This window comes from Oxyura jamaicensis, chromosome 1 (genome assembly GCF_011077185.1).
Source record: "Oxyura jamaicensis isolate SHBP4307 breed ruddy duck chromosome 1, BPBGC_Ojam_1.0, whole genome shotgun sequence".
NCBI classification, from domain to species: domain Eukaryota; kingdom Metazoa; phylum Chordata; class Aves; order Anseriformes; family Anatidae; genus Oxyura; species Oxyura jamaicensis.
This window is the reverse complement of record NC_048893.1, coordinates 178,390,731-178,410,375: the sequence shown is the minus strand read 5'-3', so window position 1 is coordinate 178,410,375 and position 19,645 is coordinate 178,390,731. Positions and strand designations below refer to the sequence as shown.

The 19,645-nt window shown below is 37.2% G+C and overlaps 1 protein-coding gene across 1 annotated transcript in view; it reads left to right on the top strand.

Annotated features, from left to right (window-relative positions):
• Positions 1 to 19,232, top strand: part of FREM2 (FRAS1 related extracellular matrix 2) — a 125,576-nt gene extending 106,344 nt beyond the window's left edge. The window contains exons 17-24 of the mRNA XM_035323965.1: positions 4,519 to 4,711; positions 7,110 to 7,214; positions 8,370 to 8,497; positions 8,587 to 8,721; positions 12,797 to 12,923; positions 14,897 to 15,084; positions 15,248 to 15,394; positions 16,539 to 19,232. Coding sequence (XP_035179856.1) covers positions 4,519 to 4,711; positions 7,110 to 7,214; positions 8,370 to 8,497; positions 8,587 to 8,721; positions 12,797 to 12,923; positions 14,897 to 15,084; positions 15,248 to 15,394; positions 16,539 to 17,051 — 1,536 coding nt within the window. The 3' untranslated portion in view covers positions 17,052 to 19,232. The remainder of the gene's footprint in view (positions 1 to 4,518; positions 4,712 to 7,109; positions 7,215 to 8,369; positions 8,498 to 8,586; positions 8,722 to 12,796; positions 12,924 to 14,896; positions 15,085 to 15,247; positions 15,395 to 16,538) is intronic.
• Positions 19,233 to 19,645: the final 413 nt, after the last annotated feature.

Sequence of the window (19,645 nt, the reverse complement as noted above, 5' to 3'; positions counted from 1 at the left end):
AAATGTAAGACAGAGTCCATGCCCCCAAACCTGACAGTATGTTTTTGTTTTGAATATTCTTGTTACATAACAGATGCTCAAACTAATTATGTTTTTGTTTTTTACTTAATGAAGTTTGACAGTTTGCATCAGAAAGGGGAACAAAAGAAGAACACCTATAGAAACACCATTCATATTTTCTAAGTCTTAAATGGGGAATTGTCAATGTTCAAAAATAGACTTTGTGGTTTGTGATAATTTATCTTGAAAAGAACATGTATGCATGTCTACTTCTTATATTGATATCCTGTATAAATCATGTTCTTCCCTCACACAAACAAATTTTGAGATAATCTATTTGAATGACTTTCAATCTCTATTTTTTTATTATCTTTTTAGATAGTAATTATAAGGGTCTGTTCCATGCTTGGAGCACTTTTTGTCTTCTGTCTTCTCAGGTTCTCCAGACCTGGCATTGCCACAGAACATGAGACACAATTTTCCCAGTCCAGCTCAGGTGTGGCTGTAATCTCTAGTTCTCTCCTAATATCACAAAGTTAAAAGTCACACCCACTTGGATAAAACTAATGTTAATAAATAAAAGTTTGTCAATGCAATTTCTAAAATCTTCTGTGCATTGAATGCATAGATACAGTGCACCTGTTCTGCCTCTTCACAGCAGCTAAGCTTTTCCCACACTTACACAGTGCTAAGTGCCATTTTGGTTTCATCAGTGTCACATTGAGATAAAATATGAACAGCTGGCTACTCTCAATAGGCTTTGCAGGCAGTGCTGGAAAATACAGATAACTCAATGGAAAGAATGTTTCTCGTGTTCACCTAAACAGCATTATTAAGAGGGTTAGAGAAGCTAGGCTTCTCCATCTGCATGGCACATTCCATTGATTCATTTGTTGGGGGCTTCTCACTCTGACAGATTTCCTCTGCAGTTAATTTTGTTATTTTTTATTTTTATTATATCAAAACGGGTCTTTGTATTTCACATACTGTCTTGAGATTTTTTCTGTTCTGCACGCTGGAGAGTAATTTTCCCCTTGTGGCATTTTGCTTTTCAGCAAGAAACAAGATGGCCTTGTAAGATTTAAGTTACTGTTAATATCAGTAAAATATTTATTCAATAACTGTCTTGCTATCAGTGTATAGGTTTTACTCTACACCTATAAATCCATGAATGCCTCAAGAAGGGCCTGATTGCATAAAAACTCAATCAGCTTGTTTAACAAGAGCTCCTTCCTCTCCCTGTGTGCCATGAATGACACATAAAGGCAGCCATGCTGATGGAAGCATATAGACATGCTATCCACATGAATAAATTCCTTGGTTGGGGCTAACAACTCCAGTTTCCAGACATCTCATATGAGTTTTGCTAAAAAAAAAATAAAAAAAAAAATGGGGGGGGGGGAGTCTTTGAAATTCTACAGTCAATTATTTGACACCGTAATTTCAGATTTTTCTGAAGAGCGGTGGTGAAGTATGGCAAAGGAGCAGTGTTTCAGGCAGACTTTCTCCAGAAGGTATCCCACTATTAGATTTCCACCAATACAAATGAGCTGAGCTCACTAACAATGTGCTCGCACTAAATGGAGGCAAAACAAGCCTAACCTGTTGCTTACAACCCCATTAATGGATTTTTGTATGTACAGAGTACACGAACAGCCAGTGATACCTCATATTGGATAATCAAGAAGAGCTTTGAAAGAAGTTTTGTTTTTACTCAAGGTGGCATAAGATGCTGAACTAGAAGAGGTTTTGTGGGTCACATTGTTCAGGTCACTACTGTCAGAGGCCTTAACTCTTTATATAAGTGAGGTTCCAAACTGGTAAACTTAATCTAAAAACTAATAGGATTTTGTGGCTTCACTATTCTTGTTGACTACCACCACACTGAGGGTTAGAAATTCTTCTGGTTTCTAAGCTGTATTTGTGATGGCCATCTTATGCCCATGTCAGCACCATTTTTCATCATCAGAAATCCTTTCCTGTTCATCTCTTGGCATGCATATAGACAGATTTCTTAGTCCCTCTTAACCTCTGTTATACTAGGCTAAACAACACAGCTATTTTAGTCTCTTCTCATAAATAGTTTTTCCATTCCTGTGATTATGTTGATTCTTTTTCTACAGTCTTACAATGCAAATTAGGCTTTTTCAAGCATGGATGATCAAAGCTGTACCAGATAAGCTCTTAGTAGTACTCTGAATAATGGCATGCATGCTTCTAATTTCCACTCCATTCCTTATTTTATCTTAGGATCATATCACTTGGACAGGGTAGGAAGGTCATAGTTATGATGTGATCAACTCACATACCTTTTTTTTTTTTTTTTTCTCCTTTTCTTTCTAACCAACATCTTTCATTTCAGCCAGAAATCCTTGTCACTAGCTTCTATTACCATATACTTCATGCTATATAATTTAATCTCAGTTTTACTATTTTAGATCTCAAGGTCATTACATTCTCCCTGGGTGATATTCCAGTCCTTCTCTATATTATCACTAAGTATTATGTATGCTTCTTTTCAAGAGGATCATATATTAACTCTTCTTCCATGTATCTTTGCCTCTTCCTTGTAAGTAAACTGAATTTCAGATCTTTGGCTTTAATTTCTAATTCTTACTGTACAACATACAGATGTGGAGCAAATGCACAAAGAAAGGGTAATGTAGTTTTCTGAGATGACTTTTCAATAGCAACATATTTCTTATGCAAGCAAATGTATTTAGCTCTTGACACCATCCCAGGAAACGGCAAATGTTCAAAGTTACTCCTGAATCAAAGACAAGCCAAGATGCATTGTAGATTTGCATCATAACTGCATTTTTCTTGATTGAAATGAGCATTCTGTGTTGTTATTTGGAATAATTTAGAAAATTCATATCTGAAATAATTGTTTGGATATCCACGTAGGTTCCCAAAGATAAAGTTGCCCCTGTCTGTGCAATTTAAATAGGACTGAAGGGTAATATTGTCTAACTTCAATTTGTCATTAATACAAATAGAGAAAACTCTTTCTTTTAATATAGGAAGTCCAAATAGTTCTAAATAAAAAGTCTTGATTGTGTTTGTGTAAAACCAACAAAGAAGAATTCATATAAAATCATCTACAACTGCAATGTCTCATATTACCTGCCAGGTTGTTTTACTGCATGGTATTGTGTATTTCCAGACTGCTTAGTGTCTAAGTGCTAACACGTCTTATGGAATGATGCAAACGTTCTAAGTGGATAGTGTTTTGTAGTATAGTGTGTAAGTCAAAAAGTGTCACATATAAAAAAAAGTAAGCTGAACATTTGCTGTAATGATCTCCTTTCAGAGTAGGTAGTCAGTTCAGGCAGTAAATTGTCATTTCATGGTATTATTAAAAGTTTTGTCCAGCATTTGTAAAAAAGTTGTAAGGTAACAGACATTAGCCCCCTGATGTGCCACTGGGTGAACCCAGAAATAGTTTTTGTTTTTTACACGGCTTGTAAAGATCTTTGATTTTTTATTTGTTTTATTCTTTTTTTTTTTTTATCAATAGTGGAAAAACAGTCTTTAAAAACTTGTAATCACTCCGGGGAAATGTTCAAATTACAAATGTCAGATAGGTACCCAATTTCTACTGGAAGTAAATGGGAGTTTAACACCACTGGTGCTTTTGAAAATTCTCCCTTTGGGAGGTGATCTCAATGCTTTCCCTTCTTTCTCTTTGTAAGACAATTCAAAGTGTTCTAAAAGGATTTGTATTACATGTTTTCAATTAGATGTGAATAGAAAAATATTTGTAAGTTGCTTCGGGAATGAATGGATTCATATATCACATGAGAGCTGTCTTAAGAGTTGACAGTTTACTGACACTGTTCTTGTTTTTTTTTGTTTGTTTTTTGATCAAAATATGCTAGAGAGATTTTTTGATTTTCTGATAATAATTAATTGATAATCAATGCTACTGTTTTGTACAGCATATACATAGAAGGCCTACTTATAAATCTGTGTTAAATTGCACATCATTTTTAGTTCCTCCAGACAGTGATAAACAAATTTGTGCATTTGCATGCAGTATGCTCACTGCTATCCATACACAAAGGAAGAAATAGTTCCAGAGCTGAGTAAGTACAGTCCTAGGACTCAGTCTTTCAATGACCTCTGAGCAAATTCAGGGTCTTCCAGTAGAGCTCATTACAGGAGGGTAACAAAAGAATGTTAGTTATGGGGGAAGGATAATGCAAGGAAGGAGCAAATGCAAAAGAATATTTTAAAAATTTCTGAAGAGTTAAGTTGTAGTCATGTTATTTATGTACTTAGAAAAATAAAAACAAAGAGTCAGAATTTAGGGGGTTATATATCAGAATTCACACTCAGTTTGAAATACAAAAAGGGAACTTCAAAGGCTCTAAGCACAGCTGAAACCTATTGAAATATGATTCAGCCACAATATTTATTTCAAGTTATGTCTTCTCTTTTTCCTGCATTAGAATTACCTGTACAATACTGCCTTTCCTCACCTCTAACCTAAAGAAATCATTTTTCTTTTCGTAGGTTCTCAACCTAGTACAGTCCTATGTCACACTGAGAGTCCCCTTGTATGTTTCATATGTTTTCCACTCTCCGGTGGGTGTAGGAGGCTGGCAGCATTTTGATCTGCAGTCTGAGCTCAGGCTCACTTTTGTGTATGACACTGCCATCCTGTGGAAGGACGGGATTGGGAGCCCACCTGAAGCAGAGCTCCAAGGTGGGTGTCAGCTTTTTTTTTCATCAGACTCGTTACTGAGAATGTAATTTGCAAACAGTAAGATAACCTTTCAATCATTCTAATTAAATATATATATATATTTACTTTTGTTATCAGTTGCAAACAGTCAGTTGTTGCCTAGCACTCCAAATTCTCTGCTGAGTTGTTTATGAAAACCGTGTTAAGTTGATATCAATTCTTTTATTGCAAGGGAAGATAACTGCCTTGTTGTGTCTCAAGTACACAAAATTAACTTCTATTTCTATTCAGAACATCAAGGTTTGACATGAATTTGTATTCTGTAAGTACACAAGATGTTCGGGTTTTAATGAGAAAAGTTGAAACTTTTCTGTGATATCAATTTTTTTTTCTGGCCCTGAACATACAATTTCAGTTTATTTTGGTTTTGTTTGGTTTTGATATTTTAAAATAATTTATTATGAAACATTCAGAAGAAACAGAAATGCATAATGGGTATAACCTGTCTTATGCTTTAGAATAGTAAACTGTATAAGTAAAACATTCTTTAAATTTGATAGAAATTGATAATAAACTATGTGACTATGTGAACTATGTGACTAGTGAACATGTCAAATCTATCATTAGAGAATTTATCTTTGCAGAAAATTGATTTATTTTTTTAAAAACGACATACAGATATCTGTGAAAGATTAACATGTATAGTTGCACGTATGTGCTGCTTTGTTCTTCATATGCAAATTTACTTAGCAGTGCCCAGAATTAAGCTTCTATCGTTCCATATCTGTCCCTACCTTAAGTAAAATACAGGTGCCAGCTATAGTTATGTATGTACACTTACACAATCTCAGGACCCCTGTTTGAACATGAAACTTGTTTCTGCAAACTCTGTGTCTAAACTGCAGAAGTCATTGCTACTCAATTTCTGTCCTCATGGTAAGAGCGAGAAATGCAGTGACAAGGGCAATCTGCAGTGCATGAAGAATGAATGCAACTGAAGAATGAACCAGGCCATGCCTAAAGAACAAGCCACATGCCACAGATCTTACTAGTTACCAAATAAGAGCCAGATCTAATCGTCAGTCTCAGCAGTTATGTGGTTCATATATGCCACTATTTTCCTGCCTTTGGTGCTTTATTTTTTTATTTGTCTGTTTAAGAAGCTGCTGGCCCCGTCTGTGGAGATACTGAACACCAGCAGCTCTCTTTGAAAAAAGGAAGCACAAAACAAATGATAAACACACTGAGGTAGTGGAGGGCAGAAGCCCAACATTTACCAATCTCATTTGGGCAGGATTACTGAGAGTTACTACATTGCACTCCCCAGCCTTGTGCAATAAGCAGGTGTATTTCTGGGCAGACTGGGGTTAACTGTTTCTCAGTTTGTTTCCATACCTCTGGATACATTGAACTGTTCTACACAAATTCTGAGTAAAATTTTAAAGCAGTCAAGGTTTTCTTAAGTATAATTAATATATACATATATATATTTCTAATGTATAAATTGAAGTATTTGGTACAGGTGATTTTGTTCAGATGGTGTATGTTCACATTGGTGAACATGTTAGCTTCCTGACCCATTCATGGAGGAACACTCCTGTTTTCTTCTTGCTGCTGGCAAGCAGGATGGTACCACATCACTGGCTCTCTGTAAGGGAACACTGTAGGAAATGCCTGAACTTTTTGAAGCTTTGCAGAATGCTAGAGAAAAAGAAACTTGAATTCAGACTACAGAAATAAACCACTTCTGGCATATAAACAAGACCTTGTAACCTGAAATTAGGAAACATTATGCATCTGTTCTGGGCCAGATTCATGCCAGAGTTCTCCAGCAATACAAAACCTGTCAAAATGAGTTTCACAGATTCAGGTATCCACAAGCAGACTACCATGGAAACCACAACTACTACTGCCATAGTGCTGGTGGATGCTGCCTTGGGACAACAGGCAGGAAGGCACTGATAAAGAGCATCCCTGACACAGCTTTTATTGGTAGGAATCAGCTTGAATGTCTGGTGAAAACAAAGGTATTCTTCCTTCTGCAGAACCTCCTGGCATGCTATTCCTAAATGCAAATGCCATCTATCCTGTGGACTTCCTCAGCCTACTAGAGTATCAGTATGGTGATGCTCTAGTAATGAATATAACAAAAACATGCTCTTACAATGATAACATATGTAAAACTATGGCTTTGCAGGGAATTACGTACTTTGGAAAACTGAAGCACTGTGAAAACTCTAGGCCACACTATGTAAATTCTTGTTTAAGACTCTTGAGTGAGCCTAAATGATACCAGCCCTCCCAAACAGCTGATAAAACAAGAGAAAAGGAAAAGAGTGGAGCTGGTGTTTTGTGGAAGTGTGATTTTATTTGTCATCTGCAAATGGAATGACCTTTTCTGATTGGCTTCTACTGCCAGGTTCTCTGTACCCAACCAGCATGCGTATTAGTGAAGAGGGGCGCTTGGTTGTCAACTTCAAGACTGAAGCCCGGTTTCATGGTCTGTTTGTGATGTCCCATCCAGGTAAGCTTAACCTACAGTTTAGCAGTGTTGTAAAAACAAACACAGACACCTCTCCAAAATTTAATATTTTTCATTTCTGTTATTCCTGGTGCTGAAATCTTAATTTTTAATATACTGTCCAGATAACATTTCATTCTTTGCTTGGGATTTTTTACTTGTCATTGATGACTGTATTCAGACTCAAATTTAATGAAATATACCTGAATTTGATAGAAAGCAGGTAGTTCCACTTGATGAAAAGGCTGATTTATGAAAGGTGAAGTTCCGTTCACTAAGGATCTATGAATACATGTTTTTAATCCAAAAGCTAAGATTAACTATCTATGTATGTTGCCCTAAGGATTTAGGTTTAAAATTTATTTTCTAATTCACAACCTTTCTATTTTATTTAGACCTTTTTGCAAACAGTAAGAAAAGGTTTTGTAAAAATGTTGTATCGCTCTGTTAATAAAACATTCTCACTGACATTCAATTAGTTATTACTGAGGACCGGATCCTGCAATTTAATCTGTTTAAACCCTACTGCCTTTATTCAGAATAATCACAGGTGTAAGCCTCTCTGTCCAGACATAAGTCTGAGCATGAATGCTGGCAATGGAAAAGATTATCTAACTAAATTAAATCTGCCAAACAATAATGGGAAGGGAAAAAATCATTTAAATAAATCTCTTTTAGTTTAACTCAGTTTTATTAACCTATATAACTCTTTCATAGTGATTCCACTTTTTCTCAGCTGTCCTCTAGAGTTTTAGCTTTTGTGCTAAAATTGGTAGAGCTGAAAGAGTTACACTGCTAAGAGAAATTATGCTTTGTTCCCTGGGCTGACATTCCAAGTTAAAAACAGGAGGGATTATAGATCCTTGCCATTCCACTCTCTCTGTTTTGCCTTTCTGTTAGATTTAATCTTTATACAGTTCTGGTTGTGTAACCCAAAAGCAACTGTTGAATAGACACTGGAACAAGAGTCAAGGGGGCCCAGCTGTGTTGACTGTAATTGATTTTGTTACTTTCAGTTAATAAAACTCAGTACCCTGTAAAGGCATTAGCATCAACCATGGCATTATAGTTTATGAATCATTGTGAATGTTTCTCAGGCTCTGAGAGTCTACAGGGAAACACTAAAGGTGACAAATCTGTCTCTTGGCATGTTTCTAGCTTCATCTCTAACTTCCATGGTTATGTCAGCTGATCACCCCGGCCTGACATTCAGCCTCAGCCTCATCCGAAGCGAGCCAACCTACAACCAGCCAGTACAGCAGTGGAGCTTCGTTTCAGATTTTGCGGTAAAACCTTATCCTTTGCTGTGTCTTCTCCTGCCCTAGCCTATTGGTTAGGATGTTGGTGCAACACCTCTCTCTCTTTCCCTCCTAAGGTTCGAGACTATTCTGGAACATACACCGTGAAGCTGATAGCTTGTACCACTGCTCCACATCAGGAGTACAGCCTACCAGTGATCTGTAATCCTAGAGAGCCGATCACATTTGATCTGGATATCCGATTCCAACAGGTAGCTTCCCAGTGATGCCTTCTTCATGTTTCCTTTTTATTTTAATTCTCAAATTATAATAGTGCTAGAAATTGAATTTACTTGTTTACCAACAAACCTGTTCCTAAAGCAGTGGGACAGTACATACCCTCTCCTGCTATTTAACTAATCTTATGGAACTTGGAAAAGCTAATGTAGGAGCACAAATGTTTTTTGACCTCAATGCAGTGATAACCTTTGGCCATTCCTCTATAATTGCCAGTAGAAAGTTCATTGACATCGATTTGGGTGATACTGTAATATCAGCTAACCTATTGGAATTCTTTACTCATGTGTTGACTTTTGCTGTGAAATAGTTTTATCAGATAATTAAGAAAATATAATGTTGTTATCAGAAAATTTTCACCTGGCACAAAGATCCAGGTCTCTAGTATTAGGTCTCTAGTATTGCAAGTGGAGCCTTCAGAGGAAGATTCATGCGATCCTAAGGAAGGTCTTCCTTCACTGACTGTGCAGGAAGTATAAATAACCTACACCAGATAAATGCTTAGCTTTAAGACTCAGTCATGAAAGCGAGTGAGAAAAATCCCACCCACAGCAATACGGATTGCATGTTAACCTACGGACAGGCAAACAGCATGCATTCCACATTTCTCTAATAAAGTACAGAGAAATGGACACCGCTGTGGAAAGCAATGACTGAAAAATGTCTGGGGGTCATGTTGAATAGTTAGGAGAACATAAACTGCCATTTTACATGTTATCAAAAGGGTAGGCATGACCTTGGGACATTAAGGAGGAAGTTTTGTCACTTCTGTATTCGGAGCCAATGCAACCAATACTGGAACAATGTGGCTGTGGTTTCATGCTCATTAATAGTATAGATGTATTCTATTGGATCATCTTACAGTATAAATACAACCCGGATCAGTCAGGGATACACAATCACTTTCCTGTTGAATTAGCCAGAGTACACAAGAGAATGTATGCAGTCTTTATGCTTTTATTTGGCATTATGCCAGCAATGGGAGAACAGATGATTACTGATATGGCATTAAGTCCTGGTGAAACAGAGAGACGATACATGATATGACATGAAACCTGCCTTTTCAGAATTAAGCCAGCAAAGCATTTTGGGAAAAAAAAAAAAAAAAAAAAAAGTGAATGGCTTGGGTGGGGTTGAGGAGATGGGGTTTATATTAGTTCATCACTTTGGCTTTTGTCTGGCATTTCTAATCTGCTTCCAGGAGCTCTAAAGCTATTCACAGCAGTGTTGAACCATACCTTGTGTCTGGTCCTCATAAAAACAAGGAAGATGTTGATAATATGAAGAAAATTGAAAAGAGCAGCCAAAAAAAAAAAATGTAAAAAATGGCAAAGCAGCTTAGAGAGAGACCTAATTCTATCTAAAGTATAGATAGGGACGGAGATCTATCTTACCTAAAAGAAGCCTAAGGAGCAAATTTTTCAAGTTGTAAGAACTGCCTTGGGAAAATAAAATGGCTACTATAGGTTTTATGATATCAAATAAAGCTTTATTCATGTAGTATATTCAAGGTTCATGTACGTAAATTAAAATCAGGTGCATAATTGCCAAGGAACCGTGACCAGTTAGTCCCCATCACCAGTAATTTTCATCAAAACCAACTCTTTTTCTTGAGATACTCACAGCAAAAGGAATTCAGGAAATTTTGCTGCCCTTCATATTGTTCCCTTTGATCACAGATTGAAAGAATATGTGGACTTAAAGCAGATTGCAATAAGATTTCTAGGCATTTTGCATAAATGAATAAGCATTAGTATACATGTTTTAGAAATAAGAAACATATGACAGAAGTGAGCATGAAAGTTCACACTGTGATGCTGGTTCTTAGACTAGGAGACACCTGCTACCTGGCACAGGCCTGCTGAAGTCAGTGAGTGCAGGTCTCAAAACCAAATCAAAATTATTTTGACTGTAAAATCAAATGATGAAATCATAGAATCATAGAATCATTTAGGTTGGAAAAGACCTCTAAGATCATCTGGTCCAACCTCTAACCTAGTGCTTCCAAGTCCACCATTAAACAATGTCCCTAAGCGCAACATCTACACATTTTTTGAGGACCTCCAGGGGTGGTGACTCAACTACTTCCCTGGGCAGTCTGTTCCAATACTTCACAATGCTTTCAGTGAAGAAATTTTTCATAATATTCAACCTAAGCCTTCCCTGGAGCTGTTTCCCCTAGTTCTCATTCTAGCACCCCAGCTGCTCTACTGAATTATCTTCTTGGTATTCTTAATATTAAATTTTCCATCTTCTTGGAATCTTTGTAATCTAATTTCTTTCACTATTTCTTTCACTGTTCATGAGAGAAGGGCCATTTTAAGATGCAAACATAAAGTTGAAAAGATATTTTGGTGTTCTGCCTATGAAGATTTTGGTACAACATTTCCTTCTTTATCATGTATCTGCCCTTTTCCTTTTTCCTTCTTTCTTTGGCCCCTGAAGAGGGAAGCAGGTAGCCCATAACACTGAGTATTGTATTACGACTACCTCACTCTGGGTTGTCCTGTACATGAGCAGCATCCAACCTGCAATCTCTGCTTTATCCCACTCCTTTCAACTTCTCCTTTCTTTAAATGTGAATGACTAGTTCCTGACAGAAGCACTTCCATAATCAAGGTATTTGCTGCACTGAGATGGACCTATCACAGAATCACAGAATAGTTGCGGTTGCAAGGGACCTCTGGAGATCATTTTGCCCAACTCCCCTGCTTAAGACCAGTGCATTTAGCTGGAAACTTTTTGTTTCCAACTCAGTAGATATTTATTCTGCCAAGGAAGATCTTGATGAGGCCATGCTTGATTTTTTTTTAGATCCACAGCTGGAAACCAGCTGTCAGTCAGGTATTTGAAGCTGTGGAATTGCAACCCAATCCAGGCATTCAGAAGACTCATTCCAAAGAGATTGGAAATGATTTTTAAATTATTATTATGTCTGTGAAAAGGCTATTGGGGTAGGGTTCATCTTTACGAAGAGTGGCAGTGAGTTTATACAAATGTTTCAGCTGTATATTCTTTCTTCTTGCCAAATCCTGCTGCTTTGACAGTTTTGGGATTATATTGTGGGAAAGGGATTTGAAGAAGAATAAGCACTCATAACTTGTGGCAGTAGTTTCTATTGATATTACAGAATCACAGAAGCACAGAATCATTCCATCAACACCTTGTACATGGGCTGGCAAGAATGTTTTCATTAGGGTTTTCCTTCCTTCCTTTCCACATTTATAAGCATATATATGTGAGCATTTTTGAGCATTTTTCTTATTTGTTTAGTGGTCTCTTGTTCTTTTATCTTTTTTTTTTTTTTTTTTTTTTTTTTAATGCATGCAATGCACCTTTTTGAACTTTGCTCCCCAGTGCTTCTGTTCATTACGTCCTTTACTTTTTGTTATGGCTTGTCTCTGTATAGGTTGCCTTCTAATTTATGCTTATGAATTACATGTCCCAATGAGAACCTGCTTCTAATAGTATTGTTTTATTGTTTTCTTGTAGTGTAATCAAGAAAAATCATAGATAACTGTGTTGAATATATGAAGACAAACATTATCATAAAAGATGCTCAAATGATTTGGTACATTTTCACATATATGATCTGAGATAAATATACTGATATCCTATGGTGCATCAGAAGAACTAAAACTTTCAAATAACTGGTAGAGAATCAGAGCTGGGACTTGGATATAAGAATGAAAGTGGAATACAGAAAACAGGATGAATTAAAGGGAGACTAGGTATTGAGGGAAATATTTTCCTCATGTTACCCACATACAGAAGTTGCCCTGGGCACCTTCTTGTCTGGGACTTGGAAAAATGTGGTGGGAAGAAATTAACCTAAAATCTTACATCACAGAGATGTATAACCCAAAGACTATATGTGTGTAAAATATATAGCAATATATTTCTAGTGCAAAGAAAACTTTATGGTTAAGCTGATCCGTTTTATGTAGATACGCGGAGCTGATGAATAATGTACACTGGGAGAAGATTGGGTTGTGTTTTAAAAGTGATTAAAGGATGCTTGTTGACGAGCTTTATGCTGTTGTGTTTTAGGTCAGTGACCCAGTGGCTGCTGAGTTCAGCTTGAATACTCAGATGTTCCTCCTCTCCAAAAAGACACTATGGCTATCTGATGGCTCAATGGGCTTTGGGCAAGAAAGTGATGTTGCTTTCTCAGAAGGTAAAATTGTGCACAGTTTGTAGACCTCTAATATGTAATCCACACTATCAGGGTCCTGTTTCAGTCAAAACAAGCTAGGAGTAAGGGCTTAACTTGCCACTTGTGTTCTTTTTCATTTGCCTTTCCCGCCTGGCACTTTACATAAGAGCTATTGGCCAACCTGCAATGAAACTGTTATGTCTAAGGGTAACAGTACTGATGCCATTTCTCATATGCTGAGCACTTTATAAACATTGGCTAATATTAAGAACATTCCTACTTGATAAGTGAATGTTACACAATCTTTTTTGTTGTGGGTTAACATACTGGGTCTGGCTCAGATGGAGCTGATTTTCTTCAAAGCACCCCATATCGTGCTGTACTTTGCATTTATGCCTAAAATAGTGTTGATAACACTCAAATGTTTTGTCTATTGCTAGCACAGTGTCAATGCTTTCTCCTTCTCCCCTGCCCTCCAACAAGTAGACCAGGGATTGGAAGATGATGGATCATGACATAGCTGGGACAACTGACCCAAACTGACCAAAGTGATATCCTATACCATATGATGTAATGTTCAGCAATAAAAGCTCAGGAAAAGGAGGAGAAAGCTAGGGGAACATTCATGTTTATGGTGTTTTTCTTCCCAAGTGACCATGACACATGCTGAGTCCCTGCTTTCCAGGAAATGGCTAAACACTGATGATAAATGGATTCTTCCTATTGTTTTGCTTGCATGTGCAGCTTTTATTCTCCCTATTAAGCTGTCATTAGCTCAATTCATGAGTCTTCTCACTTTCCATCTATTTTCTATGTGTCCTGTGGGAGGGGTAGGCTGAGTGGGTGTTCACCAGGGTCCACCCAGTGCAGTGAGGTAGATAACAGAATAGAAATCAAAGGGAAAGCTAAGATGAACACTCAGAATTCCTGCTTGCCTAGTACTGTGTCCAGACCCTCTAGAAGAGAGAGTTTTTGAAAAACCTTGTGTGAAATAGACCAAAACTGGGCTTCACTCAGTACCTCTGTTGGTGAATTGTTCTATGACTTAGGCAGTCGCTCCGTTTTTCTCCTTTCTTTCTGTGCCTGTTTTGCTGATTGATCAGAATGCCAACATCTTGAATCCAAGTCTGTCTTTTCTGATAAGTTTGCACAGTCTCTTGAACAGCAGGTATCTGTCCTCTTTCAAAGTCTACAGTTACTACAAATTGTGTTAAAAAAATGCAGCACTTCTCCTTTCCTTCTCCAAATTCTCATCCTTCCTAATCACTTTCTGTCGTAAGTACTGACCACTGTACATAGTACACTGTTCTTGCCTGTATAGTAATGGCTCAGGTTATTTGTACAGGTCTTGCAAGTATGTTTTATCTTAAATCTTATCAGACAGCTGAAATGCAATTACACAGTGGGGAGCCAAGTCTCTGAAAATGTCTCAGTTGCTTTTCATAATGTTCATGTCACTTGTACAGTATTAAATGCTGCCAGTCTGACCGAGTATAAATAAATTCTTATCCAGCCTAAACAGAATTCTGCTGACATAATAAAGAACATCTCTTCGACAAGTTGCATTGCTGGGAGACAAAATCCTCCATCCCAGTTTTCTGTAGAGTAGTACATGTTTCTTTAAGTCATTTTTTGAATGAAGACCTGAACATACCCCACTATTTAAAGCAGCCTCTGAACTGGTTCAAGTTGCAGCAACAGCAAAGGATCACCTACTGCTGTTATGTGGCCCAGAGTGTGTGGAAGAGTGTGTGCTCTGATCACAACCTTTGACAACACCCTGTGGTGGAAGTTGGGTAGCAAGGTGTCTCAAGTAGACTCTGAGTATAGCTGTAGGCAGACTGGGAATCTTCTGTTTGGACCTTTGGGGAGACCAAAAACTGCAGTCAAATTACACTGCACTAAGCTTCTTAGACTAGGCTTGTTTATTTAGCCTCAGTACTGTGCTAAATGTTCCAGTGTAATAGGATGTGAACTGCATTCACTCTTTCCAGGTGATATCATTTATGGTCGGGTGATGGTGGATCCAGTGCAGAACCTGGGTGATTCCTTCTACTGCAGCATTGAGAAGGTTTTCCTGTGCACGGGAGCTGATGGATATGTACCCAAGTATAATCCATCCAACACTGAATATGGGTGCCTTGCTGATTCTCCATCCCTTCTGTACAGATTTAAGATTGTGGTAAGTGTTCTAATTCTGGGAGAATGCACATATATATCTACATATAGAGAGATGTTTCTCACTTCTTTTTTATCTAAAAACAACTTGGAAGAAATAAATCTGTGTTTTACAAATGTTTTATTGTTTTGTTTTGTTTTGTTTTTTTTCCTGTATGACCACGTAGGACAAAGCTCAACCAGAGACACAAGCCACAAGCTTTGGAAATGTGCTTTTTAATGCAAAACTTGCCATAGATGATCCTGAAGCAATTTCTTTAGTTAAACAACCAGGCTCTGATGGATTTAAAGTGGACTCAACTCCTCTGTTTCAGGTATGTTTTCTGTACCTTAGTAGCAAGAGCACTGAACCAAAAATGAAACACTTGCAAAAGAAGTGTTTTTAAGTGTAAATCATGTTGAAGTCAACAGAAAGATTTATTGTGATTTCAGTACAGTTAAACAGGATTATAAATGCTTACAAATTTCTAGATGAAAAATCTGGACTATTTATTAAAAGATTCTTATAGGGGATAATATGCTTTTCTTCAGTTTAATTCCACAATCTAACAAGAAATTACACCAATGATCGTTAAACATTTCCTCTAAAAGCATAAGTTTCTTGTTACACAGCATTGTTTTATTCCATCACATCGCTTGTCTAAGACAAAAAAATAAAAGAATTGTAAGCATTTATAGTGAACTTCATCAAAATCTGATTGATATTCAGCATTTTCTGTGCAAGTCATTCTCACAAACCTGCACACTGCAAAATATCTAAGTGCTGGAAATCATGAAATTGAAAACTAAAGGGCATACCTACTTCTTAATTCCATATAATCATTCAGCAGTTTGCTTTCATCCTTTAGACCTATATGATCCAGACAGCAGTTGTCTCTTTAGTATTTATCTTCTCTTTAGTATTTGCAAAACTACATGCAAAACTGAAAAATATGTTAGAAAAAATACTGAGGAGACTTTAATCCTAATCAGGGCCATTCAGTGTTGAGTCTTCTTAACAACATAAAAAGGGTTTCATAACCTGTCCCTATGAAATTGTCATCTCATTTTTTTTTTGTAAAGAATCCATTTCCAAGAATGTAGTAATTTTTTGCCCTCATTCTGTCAAAAGAGTGAGAATATGAAGAAACACTGGCATGTCCTGAAAAACTTGTGGAAAAATTAGTAAAATAGGAAATATGTTCAGTTTTTTCACAATAACAGAGCTTGGGAGCAACCGCTGGTAGCTACAGGGTCTGGCTATGGAGAGGTATGGACACCATTCCTTCTACACCCTCTTAAAATTTTGGCAGAAAACATCTTCTCTGGGATTGACTGGCACATAGTGGTTTTTATCTGTACATGATTTTGAAAGTACTGTCCAGAAAATCAAACAAAGTGGTGATTTACTTCCTCTGTTTATAGCACTGTCCCGATTATGTATGTTTGTGTTTAAAAACAAAATACATGTCTTTCTAGGTGTCTTTGGGTAGGGAGTGGTACGTCCATACAATCTACACTGTACGTTCAAAAGAGAATGCTAACCGTGGAATCGGCAAAAGAAGCGTAGAGCACCAGTACCACTCACTCTTTAGTGGAGGAAGCCCAGGAACATCCACCCAGAGACGTCAGAAGAGAGGAGCTGCGGGAGCTCCAGAGCTTGCAAAAGACATTGGAGCAGAAAACAACCGAGGAACAAACATACAGCACATAGCACTAGATCGCACCAGCAAGAAACAGGTCCCTCAAAGGGAGGTTGTGGTCAATGGTGTACTCCCCAGAGAACTGAATAACCAGAGCTCAGGGGTCAGCATAGTCACAATCGTTGGTGGAGCTGTTGCCATTTTCCTTGCCATCTGCTTAATTGCAATCATCGTTTTGCTGCTAAAATGGAGACAAAATTCTGAGAAGAAGGAAGCCACAAAGAAGTCAGGCAGCAATGAGCCAATGATGCTACCAGACAATTATACCAGCGACAGCTCTGAGGTTTGATCCCAAGACCACAGGATTCAAGCCAGAGTCTCCAGGGTGCCTCAAAACAAACTTGAACTGCACTTTGCTAGCAGCAGATCATGGTGACTCATAAAGAATAAAAAGTGCTTCTAGGTGTACTTGAAATTTTTTATCCTGAACTTTTGCTGCCTTTATCAATGATAAAAGAATCTATACTGACTCTCCCACTTTGCACAGAAGGTTATCATGACGTCCTTATATCATGCACTAATCTTTAGCAGGAATTCAAGGAGCTGCATCGTAAGGGAGAGATTTGTGTTTTGGTTTTGTATTTGCTGACGTTTCAAAAAAGTAGAAGAAACTATCTAAAGGTGCTATAGATCCTGTCTGTAATAAGAGAGGAAATCTGTTTCTTTAGAAACACAGAATACTTGAGAGGTAGAATCCTTACACTCTTCAGTTAATTTTGTACTGTTTCTCACAAAGAACTCAATGTCTACAGTTAGGCTGAAAGGTGATAAAATGCTTCAGGCATGAATCCTCCCTCCTGTAAGCCTCTTACTTCATTTAAGCTATATCAGTGATTATTTTTTTCTTGTGTTTAAATGAACTTTTTCTAAAGACAGCTAGATTAGACAGCATAACATTATAATCAGTTGCATGTCACAGAAGCAATACATACTCTTTGCTGAAAATTCTCGTTCAGCTATTTAATCTGATCATTTTTTTCTCTCTTGTTTTCCTTATTTATGTTTATATAAAGCCAAAGAATACAACTAATCCAGAAGGAATTTTTTTTTTCACAGGAACTGGACACTTCTGTCTTCTTAAGTTTATAACGGATCATGGAAGTTTTGTAAGGTAAATTATATTTTCTAGTGCATATCCACTGCTGGGAAATGCAACCATTAGTATTTCAGTACCTAGAGAAGATGGTAGTGTTAGATTCAAAATGCAGAGGACAAGGTTCTCCCTGAACTGAGCCTAGGAATCATGATACTGAATCCAGTGTGTGATTGTCAGTTGCTATATTAAATGGCAACAAAGTGAAGAAAAAAAAAAATAACATGATTGAATCAAGTAGTATTTATTACTGTATAATCATAACACATCTTGACAAACATGCTGGGTCATTGTTGGGCTGTTTTTTTAACAAGTGACTGCTTTTGAAAGAGTAATTCTCATTTTCTCTCAGCCTTCCTGATTTAGATAATATGACAGCTTGATGTCTCACAGTTTGGATTGGCAGTGTCCCATGTCAGTTCTTAACCAAACAGGACCTTTTCTGCCTAATGCTTGGCCATGGAGGTTATATAATCTTCAAGATAGGTCGTCCCATTTTTCCCACTAGCATTTAATATGAATAAATCTTTTCCAGTCAGTGGAGTTCAAGTCAGTGGAGTTCAACTATATAAACTATATAAAACCAGATGCAGCCTGTTGAGATTGTTGCTGAAAAACCTGCTCCTTTCCACTGCCTGTGCTGCTGAGTGCAGGCAGCCACCAATCTTCAAGCTGCAGTACCTCCGGAATTTGGCATTCTGGGGACCATGTTGTAGAGATCCGAGTTGCCAGGATCCAGCTTGCAAGCAGCCTGGCAGCCAGCACACAATGCTACCACTGAGCTAAAAATCTGTCTGAAAGGCTTCCTAGCCTGGCTGTGATGCTCTGCAAACACAGTTGGACCTGACCTCCAAGCCATAAGGCTCAGAAATGTTGAGGTCAACTCTCCTGGAAAGGTCTGGGCCATGATTCATGGTATGGTGTGAATATGCCCACAGAGGGACTCACGCTTACATTTCTTGCTCTGGACTTATATTATTATGTCTTCACTCATTTCACAGGATTCCATCATTTTTTCAGCAAGTGAATTGGAGCAGAATCTGTACTATCTTTTTTTTTTCTTTTATTTTCTTTTCTTTTTTTTCTTTCTTTTTCTGAAGACTGTTATTCAGACTGCTTAATTGAAAGATGTTTTCAGCAACCTAAGGGTCAAACTACATTATTAAAGTCATGCAGTCATCTTTTATTTTAATTAATCTGAGTTCTGGCCTGAAACAATTATCCATACGACATGCCCACTGCATTAGACCTTTCCCCTAGTCACCTGACATTAATTTGGTCTTCTAATGCAGTTCCTGGTTTTGTGAGCGATGTATTATGTGTGCAAGATTGATCAAAGCCTTAACCCACGGATATGTTTTATATGTAAAGCTTAGAACCAAGTCGTGATTGTAACCTTAGGATCAAATTTGCCTTTGTGCCTGTACATGAAACCACTACGATAATAAGAAAGGCAGAATTTGTCTCCTAGAACCTATGTGTTTGGATAGTAGCAGTCAATGATTCTACAGTAAAATGGGACACATGTAAATAATAGAACATTTTAATATTTATAAAATGCCTGTTTCATGTAAGCAGAGGAGATCTTTTAAAATATATATATAATAAATACAGAAATTAGGTGTTTATCAGTAGAGCTATTTTTCTGCTTTTGAATTTTAACAGACAGAAATATCGTTAAAGTTTCTTGCAGGCAAAATCTTTTTTTTTTTTTTTTTTTTTTTTAATTATTATTATGTCTTTCAATTAAACCATATCAAAAAAGCATGTGTTCTACAAACCAAATACTG